This window comes from Astatotilapia calliptera, chromosome 11, assembly GCF_900246225.1.
Source record: "Astatotilapia calliptera chromosome 11, fAstCal1.2, whole genome shotgun sequence".
Taxonomy (NCBI): domain Eukaryota; kingdom Metazoa; phylum Chordata; class Actinopteri; order Cichliformes; family Cichlidae; genus Astatotilapia; species Astatotilapia calliptera.
Window position 1 is genome coordinate 34,042,640 of NC_039312.1, and position 19,804 is coordinate 34,062,443.

General features: G+C 41.7%; 1 protein-coding gene across 10 annotated transcripts in view; it reads right to left on the reverse strand.

Moving 5' to 3' along the window:
• gabbr1a (gamma-aminobutyric acid (GABA) B receptor, 1a) overlaps positions 1-19,804 on the reverse strand; it is a 130,699-nt gene that overhangs the window by 17,087 nt on the left and 93,808 nt on the right. For all 10 annotated transcript variants that reach the window (XM_026183912.1, XM_026183904.1, XM_026183911.1 and 7 more), the window contains 4 exons: positions 14,990-15,140; positions 8,731-8,863; positions 1,903-2,019; positions 551-661 (listed from right to left, as the gene is read on the reverse strand). In XM_026183912.1, coding sequence (XP_026039697.1) covers positions 551-661; positions 1,903-2,019; positions 8,731-8,863; positions 14,990-15,140 — 512 coding nt within the window. The remainder of the gene's footprint in view (positions 1-550; positions 662-1,902; positions 2,020-8,730; positions 8,864-14,989; positions 15,141-19,804) is intronic.

Here is a 19,804-nt window from a genome sequence, read left to right on the forward strand (position 1 = left end):
CAGCAAAACGGCATGCTGCTCATCATTTAGAGTATGAAGAATAAAATGGGTACAAGTTTTTAGTCCTTCTTGAATAAAGGTGGTTAAAACATACGATCCTACAGAGAGGCAGGGATAAACTTGCTCACAATAGAGATGCCACAGGGTAACCTGTGCTTTTAACAGACATCAAGCACAGATCAACATATAACGGCTACATTTGGCTGCTCCCTTATTCAGCAGGTAGCTGAGCCGGTTTGATTTGACAGGTTTTTACACCGGATGCCCTCCCTGGTGTAACTCCCAAAGGATTTGCGTCTCCTCCCGGGATAAATATATAAAAGTCCTAAATATCAGTGTTCCAGTGCTACTGCTCATCTGCGCTTAAACATGATATTTATCCCTGGTTCAAACTGTGCTCTTTGAGTCAAGATGAATCCAAATGAAAGAACAATTCTTCAGTCGCGACCGAGCGTCTCATTACTGCGTTTCTGACTGATGGCTGTGGCTGCACAGTCTGTGCAAACGGGCGGTGACACACAAATGATCTCATCTGTCTCTAGTACTCTACCTCCTTAGTAATGTGCAGAGGATCCACAATCTGCCAGATCATGAGTGACAGGAAGTCGATAGCCAGCAGCACCCCGACCGTTGCGTAGAGTTTCCACGGCTCCAAGTGTTGCTGTGTGAGTCGGAGACAGAGACACACAAACAGAAACACAAGAGTCATCACTATCCAAGGGCATCACGAGCTGGTCCGCAAACAAAGACAAACTACCAGGACAAATAATGCGACAGGCGTCCTTGTGATTTCTGGATGACTGGGCACGAATTGTCTCTCCGAATGTGTGTCTTGACAGAGTGTGCGTTTTCAGAAGCAGCAGGAGTTTGTGTGCGGCTACAGAGCCCGTATTTGCACCTGAAATCATCGTTTATACAAACTGAGATGACACTGCTTTCGTGTGGAAGCGAGCGCTATCAATTCTATTATTCTTTACTTGAGCTATAATGGAAGCAATAAAGCCGTAACCGAAAAACAAGCAACAAAAATGAGCTTTCCCACTTTGCTCCCCCCTCTCTCCAGCTTTTTTTTTTTAACTTCAGCCATGCTGGCTCACGCACAGCACCTCCAACATTGTAACAGCCATTCAAGCGTGGAACAACCAAAACTGAAGAATAAAATAAAGAAGAAAACACATTACACAGTCCTGGGCCGCCTCTTCACTTGAGTTGCATGAAAAATGACTTGAAAAGCGCCCATTGTCCCCTCCATTTGTGAAAGTTTCTTTAAATACTCTCACTGAGCTCTCTGGCAAATTGCCCTTCTGTGGACAGGAAGAGAACTGAAAGTCAACCTGATTCGTTCTGCTTTGGCTCAAATAATAAAGCCCCGAAGGCTGGATTTCTGCATTGAACTTTAATACTCATCCATATTCATAAATATTCCATAAATGGCTTAATCTCTTATTCTTCTGATTAGGTCTTAGAAATTCCCACAACACATCACAGACTGGCAATATCTTACTGGCTGCAGGATACACTATCTTTAAAGAGGGTAAAAACTAACACAAACACAGAACTAGATACAAACTCTGCTCCAGCATGCAAACAAATGTGATGACGAGGGAATCGGGAGCTCAGACTCTTTCGTCTCCATGTGTGCTTTACGTGTACAGTATCTGTATCAGTGTGTGTCCAACCCTTATCCGTGCTCTCTGCTAGTGGATGATGCAACGCTCGCCCCTCAGAAGCTTATGTTACTACGAAGGCTGCACAGTTTTTTTTAAAGAACTTTTTTATCAGCCGGTGCCACACACGCCGCGTGGCCTGTGCCCGCCATCCCATCCTTTCTCTGCTCTCCGGAGATGCCCGAGAGGCTAATCCCAACCGCCCTCGATTCCTCTCCGCCTCCATCCTGCTCACCTTCTTCTTCTCCTTCTTCTCATCCTTCTTGGTGAAGAGGGTGTGGACCCACCAGATCTTGGTGAACATGCTGCCGTACGCCAGGCTAAAGCCGAGGCCGAGGAGCCACAGGCGGAACTGCAGGAGAACAGAGAGGAGCAAAAGTGGAGTAGAGAAGGAGGAATGAGAGGATTAGGCTCGAGGAGAGGATTTTCATTTTAAAATACCTTTATTCAAGGATACGGCAAAGTTTGGACATGTTTACTCATTCACAGGTTTTTCATTACTTTTAGATTTTATACACTTTAAGAAAAAAGCTATTGAGCAGCACATTTGAATTATATCACAAGTTAAAAAGAAAAAACTTCAAAGAGATTCTTTGAAGCAGCCAATTTTTAGTGTAATCTTTGCACTCTTCACTCTCTTAACTAGCTTAATGAACATTTCCAAACAGAAGTTTTCATACATAGACCACTTATTGACTGCTCTTCCTTCACTCTGCGCTTCAGTTCATCCCATCTCAGCTGGGTTTAGGTCGGTAATGGTGGAGGTCACAGGATCTGATGCCGCTTGAGATAATCACCTCAGAATTATAATCAAACTAGTCCTTTTTCACATAGTACTTAAAGGAAATAGTCCCACTTACTTTTAGAGCGTTATTTTATTTATATTTGTCTATTTTAGTTATTCGCGCTGACGCAACCGAGTATCACGCAGATTTTGTACTCGGGAAAGCTTAAGGACTAATATGGCTAATGTCAGATCCAGATGCACCTTTTAGGTTTCCATAATGTTTGAAAACAGCTCAAACAGCCGTCACTGAGCCTACAGTTGCTGTTTTTGTTCATTGTTCTGCTTTCAGAGTAATGATGCTTCCATCCAGCTCAAACCAGAGAGGTCAGTGTGCCTCTGCAGGGTGCTGTGGTAGCCACACTGCCTTTAATTGTGAATGAATCTCCAGCAGTGTTGAGAGGAAAGCCCCCTACACCAGCAGTCTCCAAAGTTTTTTGCGCCACGGACCGGTTTATGCCCGACAATATTTTCATGGACCGGCCTTTAAGGTGTCGCGGATAAATACAACAAAATAAAACTAGTACTGGTACCGAAAAAAAGAAAATTTATTCATAACACACATGAAAAGACCCAGGAAAACCGAGTAAACGATAAAAACGATAACAAAATAACGCTGAAAACCGATAAAAACCCTGAAAAGCAGACATTTCACACCTGAGCCTCAACTCTCGCGGCCCGGTACCAAAGACTGACGGACCGGTACCGGTCCAAGGCCCGGGGGTTGGGGACCGCTGATTAAGAGGACCCGAGGGAAGCTCGGAAAGCTAAGCAGAAGTAATTTGGAGAGGAGAGTGACTGCCGTTGGTTGAAAAGAGAGGTAAAAAAAACTTCAGTGGTGTGGAAACATTATGGGTTCGTGGAGTCAGACGTGGATCAAGTAGACACAGTGTGTAAACTTTGCAACAGTGTCGTAGCTGCACCACAGAGCAACACTGCAAAGTTCACTAAACATAGATGTTTACATTTTTCATTGATTTTTTATATTGCAAACATTTGCACTGTTATCAGTATTTGCACACTATTTTATATTATTTTTTAAAGTCATTATTCAACACATTGTTATTGTTAAATAAATATCGTCAAATAATCGAGATCTCAATTTCAGTGAAAATAATCCTGATTATCATTTTTGCCATAATCGAGCAGCCCTATCTCGAGCATAGCACAGAGCAGCTTAAACACTATGACCAGTATTAAACTTACCAACTAGAACCACAGAAGAATCCCAGTCTGTTGGAAAAATGTGAAATAGTTGCAACTTTGTGTTCAAGTACACAAACATATAAACCAGATTGCTGTTGCAGTCTATCAGTTTTCTTCCTGTTAAAGGGAAGTTTTTTCTTCCCACTGTCACCAAGTGCTAGCTTGATTGTAGGGTATTTATTTTACAATATAAAGCACCTCGAGACGACTACTGTTCAGATCTTTTGCTTATATAAAGAAAACTGGATTGAATTAAAGCACTAAATAAAATAATGACAAATTTTCTGTATTTGCATCTTTCATATATGGAGATCGGTGCCTTTGTGCTGCATGGGGACGTTTGAGTTAAGTGATGTTTGTTAAGAATTCCAACACGGCCATTATTAAATAACAACGAAACAAACAAAATCTTTATCTTAATGGAAAGAAAATCCCATTAAAGCTGTATATGGCTCTGTGTTTTCATTCTTTAAAATCCAACACATCCACAATAGGAGGAGAGGGACGAGTTAGCAAGAGGAGAGTAGCAGAGAGGGTGAGATGAACAAAAGAAAAAAGGAGAATGAGAGAATGGGGGTAGACAGACACACTGATAGATATATAAGGGGAGAGTGGGAGAGTAAAGTATGGGGTGCAAAAAAGATAGATGACAAGGTGAGATGCAGAGAGCGGGCAATAGTAGGGGAGAGATAATATGAATCCCAAGAGATGGCGAGATTGCAGGAACAGAAAAAAGGAGAAGAAGGTCAGAGGCAGAGTGCAAGAGAGAGGCAGAACAAAGCATGAGAGGGAATAACTGGACAGGGACAAAGAGCAGAGAAGCGACAGAAATGGAAATCTCCGCCTGCTACACAAAGGCTCGACATGGGTGACAGAGACATACTCCCACTCCTCATTAGCGCTGGGATCCCATCGTCTGTGCCATCCCGACACCCAGAAAGTCGTGGCCGCAACAACGAATGCCAAAATCATTTCAAACGCTTAATGAATTTTGACAGTGTTTAAACTTTGGTCGTCTTTCATGCGCTAAATAAGCACGATCAAAACCCTGAGCTGACTGCTGTCTGGTTTGCAGGTGTGCGCGTGCCACAGGCGACGAATATCACAGCTGTCCGTGCGTCATGACACCTAAACGTGGGCTTGCTTAAAGTAGACACAATTTCACAGAAGGGTAGAGCTTTACTAAACCTGACAGCTGTATCTGAAAAGTGCAAAAACATAAGCAAATGTGTTAAACAGATGCATATAAACAATCCTGATTTGAGAGCTCATGCAGCTGGACCAGTCACTTCCAATTCATGTTTCCAGAAACTATGTAAAACTTTCCAAAGAGGATCCTGGAGGATCTGGGACTAATAATGGATTGGATTTATATAGCGCTTTTCAAGGCACCCAAAGCGCTTTACAATGCCACTATTCATTCACTCTCACATCCACACACTGGTGGAGGCAGCTACAGTTGTAGCCACAGCTGCTCTGGGGCAGACTGACAGAAGCGAGGCTGCCATATCGCGCCATCGGCCCCTCTGGCCAACACCAGTAGGCAAGTAGGGTAAAGTGTCTTGCCCAAGGACACAACGACCAGGACAGAGAGCCCGGGGATCGAACCGGCAACCTTCCGGTTACAGATATGCTTCCCAACCCCCTGAGCCACTAAAACTATATCTGTGTAATTCACTTCCCTGTGTGCACGCAGCAACATGACAACTTTAATTAAATGCTGAAACAAGAGAGGGAAAAGCTATTTAAACCATGTGACACCCTATTTATAACCTGTGAAAGGTAATTCAACAAAAATAACACATGCACACCCAAAGAGCACGTTATTAGTCCACTTGCACTGTATAACAAAAACCGTCTTCTGGACAAAAAGTGTTTTTTTCCCCCTTGATCCTCAAAGACAGAGAAAATACCTGCAGGCCATTTAATTAGTTACACCTTGCTGGTAACAGGTTGGTTTCAATTCTTCATGGCATTGATTCAACAAGCGAGCCTGAAACGTTCCTCTGAGGTTTTGGACCATACTGACACGACAGCATCACTCAGTTAAAAAAGATTTGTTGGCTGCACATCCATGATGTGAATCTCCTGTTCCACCACAGCACAAAGGTGCTCTATTGCACTGACTGGATCGATCTGGTGACCGCTTCCCCAGTAAGAAAATATTAGCACACCTTTACACCACCGACAGCCTGAACTGTTGATACGACACCAAATGGATCCATGCTTTCATGTTGTTTTTACCAAATTCTGAAACTACCTTCTCAGAGCAAGCGACGTTTTTCCACTATGAAGCTTGTACGCAAGATTAATGCAGATCTGTAATCACTCATCTGCTGCTAGTCTATTATTTAAATCACTTTCGCTTTCCCGCGCTGTCAAACTCGGTGCTGACATCATTGCTCTAGTCCAATCATCTTCTTGCCGCCTTGTTCTCAGCCGCTGCTGTGCATGCATTAAATCTCAGAGCTCTTCTGTCATCCTCCCTTTCGTACTCCCTCAGAAAAGCAGGACTCTCCACACTTCACCTCACAACTTTCTACAGAGGCACCATTGAAAACATCCTGACACAAGGTTTTACAGCTTGGTTTGGCAGCTGCAAGTCCTGCGAGAAGCGTTAACTTAATAGGATAGTTAAGACTGCCAGGAGGATTGTTGGTGCCCCTCTCTCATCACTGGAGGAGATCTACAAACAGCGCTGCATACGCAGAGCTATCTCCATCATCAGAGACCCCCACCACCCCTCCCATGGCCTGTTCTCCCTCCTGCCGTCTGGCAAGAGGTACAGGAGCATCAGCTGGAGAACCACCAGGATGCTGGAAGGGTTCTTTGCACAAGCCGTGAGACTGATAAATGGACTGTGCCCTGTTCTACTGGGATTCTGTTTAATTCGATGTGTTGTGCATCCAGAGATGCTTTTCCACGTAACTTGATTGTAGCGATTCGAGTCTACGTTGCCTTCCTATCAGCTCCAAGGAGTCTGGCCATTCTCCTCTGACCTCTGGCATCATCAAGGCATTTTCACCCAGAGAACTGCTGCTCACTGAGTTTTCTCTTTTTCAGAACATTTTGTAAACCTTACAAACCTTACCGGTTCAGATAGAGGGGGAGGAGGTGGAGGTGGTCAACAAGTACAAGTACCTCGGGCTGTGGGTGGACAATAAACTGGACTGGTCATGCAACACAGAGCACCTGTATAAAAAAGCCCAAAGCCGACTGTACTTCCTCAGGAGGCTGAGGTCTTTTAACATCTGCAGGAAGCTCCTGAGGATGTTTTACCAGTCGGTGGTTGCTGGAGTACTTTTCTATGCTGTGGTGTGCTGGGGGAGCAGCACAGCAAAGAGGGACTCATCCAGGCTGGAGAAACTGATCAGGAGGGCTAGCTCTGTGGTCAGCATGAAGCTGGACACTCTGGTGACAGTGGCAGAGAAAAGGACATTAAAGAAACTGATGGACATTATGAACAATGCTGGGCATCCTCTGCACACGGCCATTAACAACCAGAAGAGTCTGTTCAGTGACAGGTTGCTTCTCCCCAAGACAAGAACTAACAGACTTAAAAACTCCTTTGTCCCACACGCCATCAGACTGTTTAACTCCTCTCTGGAGGGGAGAGGGAGGGGAAACAGGAAACAGGAGGACAAAGGAGGGGGGAACAACTAAGCTGTAGTGCCTCTTCACCTCACTGTACAATACCTTTGTGCAATACTTTTGTAAATAGTCAACGGTGCAATAGACCTCAATACTTGAAATGTGCAATTCACTTGTATTTTTATTCCTATTTATTCTATTTATCCCCTTCGTATATTTTATTTATATTGTCTCTGTATTTATATATATGTGTGTGTATAACTCTGTAACTTCTGTCGGTGCTGTGCTTTTTTGGAAATCGAATTTCCCAGAGGAACCCACCCGAGGGATTAATAAAGTTCTATCTAAGTTCTAATCTAAGACATTATGTAGGAAAATCCCCGTAGATCAGCAGTTTGTGAAACACAGACCAGTCCATCTGGCACCAACAACCTTTCTGATGCTCAGTCTGAACTTCAGCAGGTCACCTTGGCTATGCACTGCTGCCACATGATTGGCTTATTAGATATTTGTCTTAGTGAACAGTTAAACAGGTGTGCCAAATAAAGTGGCCGTGTCCTGACACTACTAACCTACTAACTAGTTTCACATTGTTATCAACAATCAGAATTAAAATATTCTTAAACCAACCAAGTAATTTTTATGCTAGCAGGGTGATGTGTTGGATTAACTATAGCATCCCAGCTGAATTTTGTTTTTATTGATTGTTTTTTATTCTGTCTATACGTTTATCACCTGTTCCTCTATCGATGTCTCTGACTGAAGGAGGTGAGACTCAGTTCATTTTGTGAGGAAGATGAGTGATTTTTTCCCCCCTTTTTAACAAGAACACACAGGGCCTGAAGAAAAAAACCACTTCATGTTGGTTTCACTTTTCACTCCTCCCTGAGTACATCACCTGGAAAAGTATCACACATTAAAACAGAATTTCACTCACCAAAAATAGAGCACATTCTTGGAAGCTCTGTTATTAAAAATTACACGCACGGCAACCCAAATTACTGGTCTGCTCTAAAAAGAAGCAACAATGCAAAGCACCCTCAAACACTTCAATTCTGCAACTCCAGTGAGCTGAGGAGAAGTGTAACAGCTTCTAGAGGAAACATCGACCCGTCTGTCAAAGCACACGTGAACTTTAAGCCTTAATAAAAGGAACATTAAAAATATATATCCCCTGCACCCCTCACACATACAGTTATGAAGCTGTAAATTAACTATAGAGTCCTGAGCTACTTTTGTGCACTTCTGATATAAAGTTGGGCATTTAAAGTCCATGAGGATTGTTTTACTTTTGGAGCCACTCAAGAAAGTTTTTGGCCTCATTTTTCAGTCCAATAATGTGTCTTGTTGATGCTTATCAAGTTCTCAGCTACTGGTATCACATCACTAGAAAAATATATTTGTAGCTACAATAACACGATTACTCCTCTTCACTTCTGGCTACTACTTGCCCTTCCCTCCCTGTGTCGTTTTCTTTGTTACCTGGCAGACGACGGGGAACTGAGACTTCTGGACGTGGTGACCATCAATCCCCAGCGGGAACACAGCAGCGAGCGCCATCATGCAGCCCACCGCTGTCATGTTGTTCAGGTAGGGCTGTGAGTTCTGGATGTACCTGAAATTGTAACAGATTCACACAGGAACACAAATAAAGAGAAAAAAAACACAATAAGAAAAAACATGTTTCAGCTTAAAGGTAGATTCAATGAATTTGTAAGCAGGCGATAATTGTTTTGTTGCGAGCTCCAAGAAAGCTCATCTTTTTTTTGTAGGTTTTTTTAAATTAAAATGTTATCATCCTGATTTGCTTGTTTGGACGGTCTCCTGGCGTGTTCATCACACTGAGAAGGTCCAAATATAGAAACACTCTTCCTCCCCGGGCATCTCCTTTGATGTGTGATTGGCACTCATTAGTCTAATTAGTGCAGACAGAAGGCGACGTCCTATCTTCTGTGAGCAGTGCAAGAGGACAATTTTAGGTGAGGCATTTTTTCACCATACAGCCACAAAGAAAAAAAGGTTATTTGTTGTGTGCACGGCATTAGATGGATAAAATACAGGAAAAATCATTAGTCTGCTTTGTAGAGGTTTTTATCACAAACACACAAACACAAAAGGTCAGGGTGTTTTCTTGCTGTATCTTCACAGGAAAGATTGCCAAAGAGAGAATGACTCACTTCCTAGGGATCACAGATACCTGTAAAAATCTAACAGTTGAGTACTGTCTGATTTAGTTGAGGGGATTTAATTCAATAACCTTCTAAACAGAGTTTAACATTTGCCACAGTAGCAAACATTCCCCGTGGAGGTGCACTATTTACCTCTCTTTCATGAAGTAAACACTTTTTATTGCCAGTGTGTGAACAGACTGTTCAGCTTAAAAACTCAGATCTTCCCTCCACAGCATGGCTTTTGTCCCGTCTTCCTCCCCTCGCCCCCTACCGGTCACGGCAGACGGCCGCCCATCTCTGAGCCTGGTTCCGCTGGATGTTTCTTCCTGTTAAAAGGGAGTTTTTCCTTCCCACTGTTGCCATGTGCTTGCTCAAAAGGGATTGTTTGATTGATGGGGTTTTCTTTGTATTACTGTAGGGTCTTGTACCTTACAATATAAAGTACAATAACCTCCTAAGACCCGAACTCTTTCATGACATGCATATTTAATTTCTCTTTGCTATTTCAGCTGATTGGGACCTGATGAATGTAAAAACAAAGAATTATCTTTTTACCAAATTTTGCGCTCCAAGGGCCTGATATCCACATATGAGCTCATTCGTTTTAAATTTTGATAGAACAGTGGCAGCATAATGTCCTCGTAAGTGTATATCAGGCCCTTGTAGAGCAAAATTTAGTAGTGTGGTCTAGACAACCCAGAATGTGATGTCTGCATGTGTAGACGCCAGGTCCTAGGAGGTTTCAGCCAACTGCTGTTGTGCTTTGGTGCTACAAAATAATTTAACTGAATTAAAAAGGTTCTCTTGGTCGCCTCCATAAGCCTGTGGACTGACTCGTTCTTCACTGGGGTTTCTATACATGTAATTTGATTATCAGAATTCCTATGGAAGCAGTACATGTGTACTTTGTAGTGGATCTGAGGCTGGATTTACCTCATTTTAAGACCTGCTAAGGACCACATGACTTTTATTATGGTATGAAAAACCTGGAGTACTTTCTTTTTACCATTTCTGCATTTGTTGGTTTCCCAGTTATACAACATACATGGCATCCAGTAGTCAATATAAAACAGTGGAGCCTAAGAGTAGGATAGTGTAATCGGTGCTAGCACACACACTGCATGTGAGCATAAGCTGCACCCAAATGCAGGCAACACTGCTGAATACGACTAATAACAATAGTTTTCTGGAAGCTGCACAGTGTCTTTAAGCTCTCTGTGGTCTACACCCTGCTTTGAAAAATCAGATGAAAGTTTTGCCTCTGCACTGCAGCTGCAGCAGTCATATTTAAAAACGATAGTGAGTGTGGGAGAAGAGACAGGAGCTAAATGGACAATCAAGAAGAAAAAACAGGCACAGTGATTTCTCTCTGTTCAAGACAATGTGTTTATTTAAATTCCTCCAGGGACCTTCTCAGCATTATAATGTTCCCAAGAAGAGATTTAGTTTCAATTTAAGAGTTTTTAATATATTCTGCTCAGGCTGCCGATCTCCTGCAGCAGAGTGTGCACGTTTGACTCTTTTATCCCATTGACCTGCCCTTGCACATCCCCGGGGGGCCGCACTGCTTATTTACAGCACAGCTCCACACTCATGTAGAGCGCATACAAACATACATTCACATGTACACTCTCTGACTCGCTAACGAATGCTAGAACATCTGAAGTAACCTTTCAGTCTGTTATATACCATTGACGTATGAGGTGCTGCGGGGGTTATTCTCTGACATGAAGTGTTGCTTTCTCCTTTTATTATGCACAGCGTTGAACTGCTGCTTTGAATTATGATTGATTGAGGCCAGTGTTGGAAGAAAAACTGTCATTTTTTTCCCCTTCTGTGCTCGATTTTTATCTCTGCATGACTGCTCTCACACGATAACAGTATGTGATGTATGTGACACCAGGGAGCATAAATATATAGATCAGAAGCATTAGAGTGCTGCACAGCCTGCTGTCAGTCACCACAATTTGGTTTCTGTATCCTGCGCTAATGCAAAATTACCCATTTAATGAGTCAGTATGACTTTGTCGTTTGCTTAAAAAAAAGCCTGTGCCAACCAGAACTGGGCCAGAACCAATGAAACAAATATCCAGGGTTTCAGGATGCAAATCCCTTACAAGAAATGTTAACCACTAATCAAATATAAGTATTTTTCCTGTTGCCTGTAGTGCTGTGTTTCCCAGTATTGGAGATCGTGTAGAGATGTCTGCCTTCCGATGAATGTAATGGAAATAAATTGTATTTGCCTTGTGGTGCTCAGAGCAAGAAAACACTGAAAATCAGTAGCTTTTCAGTCTCTTTCCTGAAAGCAGAATCAGTTCGTTGGACGATGTTTGAAAGGTTCCAGAAAACACAATAATGACTTTACTTCAGGTGAAAACTGTAAACTACCAAGTACATGCCAACCTCACAGCAGTAAGTTACTGGAACATACACTATATATAAAAATGTGTGCAGCCACTGTGACACTGAGTCTGAGAATAAACTTTAATCTGACTGTATTTCAAAACCAAACATGACAACAGATGGATCTGACTGTGAGACCAAGGATGCAGGAAGCTCATTGGCTAATTCTCCTTCCTGACTGTAATAATTACCAAAGCGTTATAAAATGTACTCCATGTTGATTTTTTTATATCCTGAAAGTTGCGATTGAGCGCATAAAGTCATCAGCCAAGTGTTTACTGAGGTCAAAGAGTCAATGAGCTGAGGGCTGTTCTCTCTCGATTCTACTGGAAGCTTTTTTCAGCCAGGGTGGAATATATGAAAAAGAATGCAGGCGCTTCAGCTTTAAGACCTATGTCCTTTAAACCAGTGGTCCCCAACCCCCGGGTCTCGGACCGGTACTGGTCCGTGAGTCATTTGGTACCGGGCCGCGAGAGTTGAGGCTCAGGTGTGAAATGTCTGCTTTTCAGGGTTTTTATCGGTTTTCAGCGTTATTTTGTTATCGTTTTTATCGTTAACTCGGTTTTCCTGGGTCTTTTCATGTGTGTTATGAATAAATCTTCTTTTTTTTGGTACCGGTACTGGTTTTATTTTGTTGTATTTATCTGCGACACCTTAAAGGCCGGTCTGTGAAAATATTGTCGGGCATAAACCGGTCCGTGGTGCAAAAAAGGTTGGAGACCGGTGCTTTAAACTATCTTAAACTATAATTTCGCCCAAACTCTGAATGCTTTGCAGCTTTATTTGAAGCAACAGAAATAAAGCATGGCAAATACTACATCCATGTTTATAAGATGGCCTCTTTGACCTTTGAAAAATGGTTCTGTTTTTTTTTTTTCTCGTAACAAATATTGCTTGAAGCCAGTACAGGGTGTTTCAGGGATGAAGATGTTAACTATACATGTAAGTGCCTCCACGGGATTCTCATGGCTGATCACATAAAGTCCATTTTGACTGCTCAGATTAAAGATGCACATCTAAATGGTCTGAATGGAATGAGTCCATGTGATCTGTGCTGTTCACACCACTCTGCATTTGGGAAGGCTGGACTAGTGTAATTCCTTATTATCCAGTGGTCCTAGGAGCTGAACTGAAAGAGAGATTATACGTCTCGTTTATTAGCTTCTCTTTATTGGCTCACTGTTAAATTGAATTCCTTCTCCTTGTGCTCAAAGTGCTGAATGATTAGCCAACATCATAACTTCATAGTACCATTTTATCCTAATAGAGCACTTTGCTCTCAGACTGCAGGTCTACTTGTGTTCTTAGAGTTTCTCAAATTAAAATGGGAGGCAGAGCCTTCAGCTTCCAGGTCCCTCTCCTGTGCAACCGACTCCCAGTTCAGGTTCAGGAGACAGACACCCTCTGCTTTTAAGAGCAGGCTTCAAAATGTCCTTTTTTTTAAAAAAAAGCTTATAGTTGGGGGTGGATCAGGTGACCTTGAACCATCCTTTAGTCATGCCGCTAGATGGATGTGCTTTTGGGGGACTTCCCATGATGCGCTGAGCACTTCACTCCCCAGGTGTTTATATGGCATTATTGCAGCTCATGTTTGTTGTTTGTGGTTTTTGTACGCTCTAAAATTCAGCTCAGTGAAAAAACCCAGATCTGAGTCACTTTTTCCTGCTCTATAAACGCAGCTGAAGAGCAAACATCTGTTTCTCCGTTTGAGGCGAACCAAATTAACTGAACTACAGGTGTGAAATCACCTGGAAGGTCAAACATTTGCTGAACTTTATTGTAGCTGCAGCTGAGACATCGAAAGGTCAGACGTGTCAGATTCAGTTCGTTGGATTTCTCGTCTGTGATTGCTTTTGACTCATTCGTTGTTTTAAGGTGGATTGATTTTGGAGTTTTGTCTCCTAACAAGGCAGCTGGTGCAAACCTGTTTTGTGAAAACATCTTACTGAATATATTTGATTTGATCTGACTCGCACTGTTTTGGCTGCTGAAAGCAGCCCGTGGTGAAATTGTCTTTGAAATATAATCAAAGGTGGAGGAGGGCCTGATTGGCACACTCGAGTCAGCCAGAGATCCTCAGAAGAACAAACCTCTCCAGCTTTCCAAAGAAAAAAATAAATAAGTAAATCTCCTGATAAGCTTGTGGACTTGTGGGACTGTAAATCACTTTGACCCAGGTCAAACATAAAAATACTATGTTAAAGAGACCTCAGAGATATTCTCCACTGGCTTCACAGACATGTATTAAGCTCATAAATCCTAGTTCAAAAGGCAGTTTTTTTTAAAGTGAATTTATTTGCATTTGCTCTAGAGCTACGTTTAAGCTGTGACAATGAAACCAGCAGCAAGATAGCAAAAAAAGCCATGCCCAAACTGGAGACACAGCATGCCATTCATTTACATTAACCTCAAAGGAGAAGAAGATCTCTGAGAATTATTTTGAGCTCTGTTTTAAATCCAAGAAAAACTCAAAGTCACGCTTGGAGTGCAAACACAGTGAGTGATGAGGTCTCTGTGAGCAGCAGGAGGTTGTTACAAGATCTGATTTCCTCTGACTTCACAGATTTTTATCCAAACAGATGACTTTTGTGTAACAAAGCTGTCTCTTGAATCTTTGAGACATGACTCTGTCGGTCCTCATTAGTTTCGGCTGTTTGACCATTTCATCTGTAACTCCATCTTAAAAGGAAGATTTTCCTTGCGTGACTTAACCACAGCTAATTTCAAGATCCAAACTTTGTGGCATTAACAGTCTTTAAAACCTAAAAACAATTAATTAAGTAAAGCATGAAAACAAAATAATTACTACACTTGAAAAGCTGACACTATAACATTTTGGATTTATTTAAAAATCGAATTAAGTCTCAAAATTGTTGGAGCATAATTTTTCTGTTGAGTTTTAGAGTAAAACATACAGTTATTTAAAAATGTCTGGTGTGCTCACAAAGGCACTCATTTATATTCAAACACACTTTCACTGACACACACTTGAATCCAAAGTAAACAAGTAAAAGGCTTGTGCAGGAGAAGCAGCTTATACAATGACCTCTCCAAAAAAACTCAAAGCAAGATAAACAGAACGACAGTGAATGCAAAATAATAAGCGAAGACTACGAGGGGAGAATATTTCAGGCTATGTGGATGTCGAGTGTTCGAGGACTCACCGGACATTCCCGTTATAGATGTTGAAGGTTAGACAGACGATGCCGAGCAGGATGCCGAGGCCGGCGAAGACGGACACGGCTGCAAACAGCTTTTGAGACAGGTACCTGTATTCGTCAATCACCACTGTCCGATCGGCCGGAGGCCCAGCACCTGAACAGAGAGAGAGAAAAGAAATAAAGGGAGGGAAAATGCTTCTACTGCTCGGATACTCCCAACATCCCATTAATGAGACAATAACCTTTAAAGACCTCCTTTACTCACAGCTTCAAATAATTACCCTTGGCAACTGGGTGAGGGCCGCACTGGGTTGTACTGTCATCCAGAGCACTTTAAGGATGATGATACGATGTTCTTTATATGTTAGATGTAACTCTTTAACAACAGCTCCTAAATATGTAGCTTAATACTTCTTTTAATACTTTTCACAGGCAGTTACATCCCAAAAAGCATTGATGGGAAAAACTTCAACCTCATAAATAATAATAATAATAATAATGGATTGCATTTATATAGCGCTTTTCAAGGCACCCAAAGCGCTTTACAATGCCACTATTCATTCACTCTCACATTCACACACTGGTGGAGGCAAGCTACAAGTGTAGCCACAGATGCCCTGGGGCAGACTGACAGAAGCCAGGCTGCCATATCGCGCCATCGGCCCCTCTGGCCATCACCAGTAGTCACTAGGTGAAGTGTCTTGACCAGGACAGAGAGCCCGGGGATCGAACCGGCGACCTTCCGGTTACAGATACGCTTCCCAATTATTTATTGTATAACTACTGTAACGATTTGTACTTTGGTGTATTTACATGCTTGACTTTAAAGTAAAAAACTCTTACCTGAAAAGTGAGTGATGTCACAAGAAACATGCTTAAAACTTGCCTGTTTCCATAGCTACCCCCTCATAACAACTATATTTTTGCTGATTCCAGCTTCTTAAATGTGATGATTAGACATGTTTAGATGAAAGAGCCTTCTCTCATAATTGTGTCATTTTAAAGATTAAACAATGAGTCCATTAATCATGAAAACAGTCATTTGTTTAATTGGCTGGGAAATAACCGCTCATTGCTATTCCACTGCCCTTCCTGCTTTTATTCTGTGAACATGACCAGTCAGTGCCGGTGATGATTGCACAGTTCATTTCAATTTCAGATGCCTGACTAACAGAGACTTCTTGTTCTATGTGTGCATCGGAGCAAATATCCTGGTTAAAAGCAAATTCACGGTTCCTTATATTTGCAACGGAAGCCAAGACAATGGCAACCAAAGCAGCGGTTCTACACATCCTCGCTAAACATGAATGAATGTCTCAATACACGACTGCACAAACTGCTCGAGCAGCATTAAGAATCTAATAATTAAAGTACCATTTAGTGTTGTTAAGTAGAAACCATAACTCCTGATAACTTTTCATAATGACTGAGTCACTGAAGCTTCTCAGGCTGATTCGATGCATTTTTAAAGACAATTTCTATCGCCTTTCTATCTTTATTAGATAGATTCAGTAGTTACAGAAAAGGGTGAAAGAGAGCAGGAGAAGAACCGTGATTCAACATTCAGTGTTAAAAGATTTGTTCTTAAACACAAAATTACATTCAATAATGCAGCAGTATCTAAAGTGAAGTATCATCTCTGCCTTCATGCTCACTCGCTCTCACAAACTGCTCCTTTGTTCTCTCTCTCTCTCCTTCTCTTATTTAAAGGAGTCTAGAAGCAGGTGAAATGTTTAAACATGAATAACATGAATCCTGAGTGTCTGATGGGCATTTAAATAAGGTCAGAAAGCCATACTTAAATTAGGATGAAGCAGTTTAAAGTGCCACTGGTGAAACTTTGTCCCAATACGATGTACCACGTCAGCATTCTGAAAACCTGACAGGTGCACAGATGTTGCAGAGACTGATGATTGTGGTCAAAAACATCATCATCAGTTGGAATAGTGACAACAGGTAAAAGAATACCACGATAAGACAGCTTAAAGCTTTTAATAATGCTTTTCTTTTTTTAAAGCATACATTATAAATTATAACCTCCACACCAAGAGCTGCATGGCAGCACGATGTTTAGCACTTCTGAAGCAAGAAGGTTCCTGGTTTAAATCCAGCGTCTGGCCGAGGCCTTTCTGTGTGGAGTTAGCGCGTTCTCGCTGCCTGACTTCCTCCCACAGTCCGACGTCATGCAGTTGGTGGCGTGATGCTTTTAAATTCCCCCCGAGGTATGAATGTGCATGATTTTATTAACTTACAGTGTCAGTGTGAGGTAGTGAGATTGTGTGGTTATAATTTATACTTTGAAAACATTTTTGTCCACCTGTCATTTATTCAGGTGAGTATTTTTGAACTAGTTGAATAATATTTTGAGCTAAATGCATTTTTCTAGATCAGACCATGAAAACAAATCATGGAAGAAAATCATGGAGGCCACAATCTCAATATCTGTCCATCACTGAAAAACCCTGAAAACCCCCCCAAAACATGCTGTGTTTTCTTGAAAAAAGACTCTCAGTCTCAAGCATGTCACTTGGTGCTGATAGAAAAGTTCTTTCATTGTTCAGGTAGTCATGACTCGACATGCCACGTAATCATATGTGCTGCTGTGTGTGGAAGTGCCAAAAACTGCAGTTCCTCTAATGGCCGTTTGGCAATGGCACAAAATACAAGTCAGTCCCCATAGACATGCATGTTAAAATGCCCAACTTTGCAGTATTGAAAATCACATACAGATAAACAGTTCTGGGGTGTGTGGATAGATTCCAGTTTTTAAATGAGTCAGTCCAGTTTTTTGATGGTCAGTGCACCGGACCTTGTTGTGAAAAGGTTATCTTATCACATTTTCATTGTTCATGGCCAAAAGCATTCATAGTCTCAGTCAGAAACCATGGTTAACTTTCTAACATGCAGCACACCATTTAAATCAAATATCATGATGATAAGAGCACCAAACAGCACTGACTTCATTAGACCAGCAACAAACACCAGTGAGTAACAGTGGAGGCCACAGAGGAGCTAGCATTTGCTCAGGAAACAGAGCCGAGGAGAGGAGCGGGAGCCAGAGACGACAACAGAATGCCAATTAAGTTCAAAATAATTCCTTCACCAGTGCTTCGCTCGACCCAGTAACCACAGCTTCACTGCACCTGTGTGAGTGACTCAGTGTGACTTAGCGGGATTGAAGTGGAAAGTATGTCAGAGAAGTTGCTGCAACAGCAAGAAAAACGCTGCTAGCTGCGGTCACCTTACTTAGTCATCCACAAAAAGGGGGAATGTGGGTGCAGTGAAGTAGTTACTGAAGGAGAAGTGAGCCACGATACACAGCAAAGCGAGTTAGTAAACCAGCTTTGGTCCAACTCTGCATCAAATCATTCGACAAACAATATAAAATACAGTGAGATGCAGACCATCTAGGAAGTTTGTGTTTCAGTTGTGGTTGGTTCATTTCTTGTAGTTTCTCTCTAATTAGCTGTGCATGTCTGAGCGTTACATACATAGAAGCTAACCAAGCTCACTGGTGTTAGCTGATAGCTAGCACTCCACCCTCTCATCTAAATATTACACCGTCTGGACTCAAAAAGTTCATCAAGTGCTACAGTGTAAAGTCCACCAACCAATGGGCTGGCATCATTATGTCGACGTCCATCGTGTAAATAAAGTCTAAAGTGAAACTTGTGGCAGAAAAAAAAATGTGCCCAGGTTCAAATTCAGAAAGAAATCCAGCCATTATTTAAAAAAGTGACAGAAAGCCCAGCAGCGCTGTCCTCAGTCAGGAGATTGATACCTCAAGAGGTCGGCTATTACCCTCCCCCTCCCTGTAAAAGTGTGAATAGGTGTGGTTACAGGTTATATGTTCTTAGGGTAGTGGTGATAATGGATCTTTCAAGGAGACAGTTTAGAAAATAGAGTACTACATCTGAGTTTGTGCTCAGTCTGAGCTTTTACTGCCAGTGGAGCAGACAGTGCTACGTGATAGCGTCTCATTCTCGTCTGTACTCACCAGATTTTTCATTTTGTGATTTAGCTCATCTCCAAAATGTAAAAGTTAATGGTGTTTTAAAAAGAAAAGCTGATATAAAAATCAGCATTATCCTAAAAATAAAGACGGGATAACCGAGCTTCTAAGAAATAATCACTCTAGATGTTGAAAATGTCGAACTGCTGGAAAAGTGTGTCATTTTTATTTATTTCTTTTTATCCCTGGAGGAAGGACACGTCGGCACTTGCTCTACTTTTTTCCACCTACAGCTCTATTCAGTTTTATTTATATGATACCAGTAGACAGGGATGCTTCTCTCTTCAGTATCTATTTTTTGGGGTTAATGGTCACACAGTGTCACATTCTGTCATGCCAGTTCAGAATCAGAATCAGAATCAGAATACTTTATTGATCCCTGGGGGAAATTATTTTTTGTTACAGTGCTCCATTTTAAACCAACACAGTTAACACAGTTTTTCCAGTAATGGGTTTCAATAGGAAGTATATTTGAAGCATGTATTTTGTCTAGAGAAAGTGTGTGTGTGTCAGCAAAGCTTTGAAAGACAACAACTGTATTTAAATCCAAACCAGCATCTTTTCCCGCACTGGTGTTAATGGCCAAGCAATCAGTAACCTATGACATCATGAAGGAACATGAACATCCCTCCAGCCCCTCTAATCTAAATCCAATCCAGAACATATTGATTTTACATATATGGACACAAATCAGAAGATGAAAGAACAGATAGCAAAGGTTGTGCTCAGATACATGAAATAATCTTTGACAAATCATGTTGAGGAAGAAAAATAAACAAGACTGATTATTTCACAAACTGCCTTCA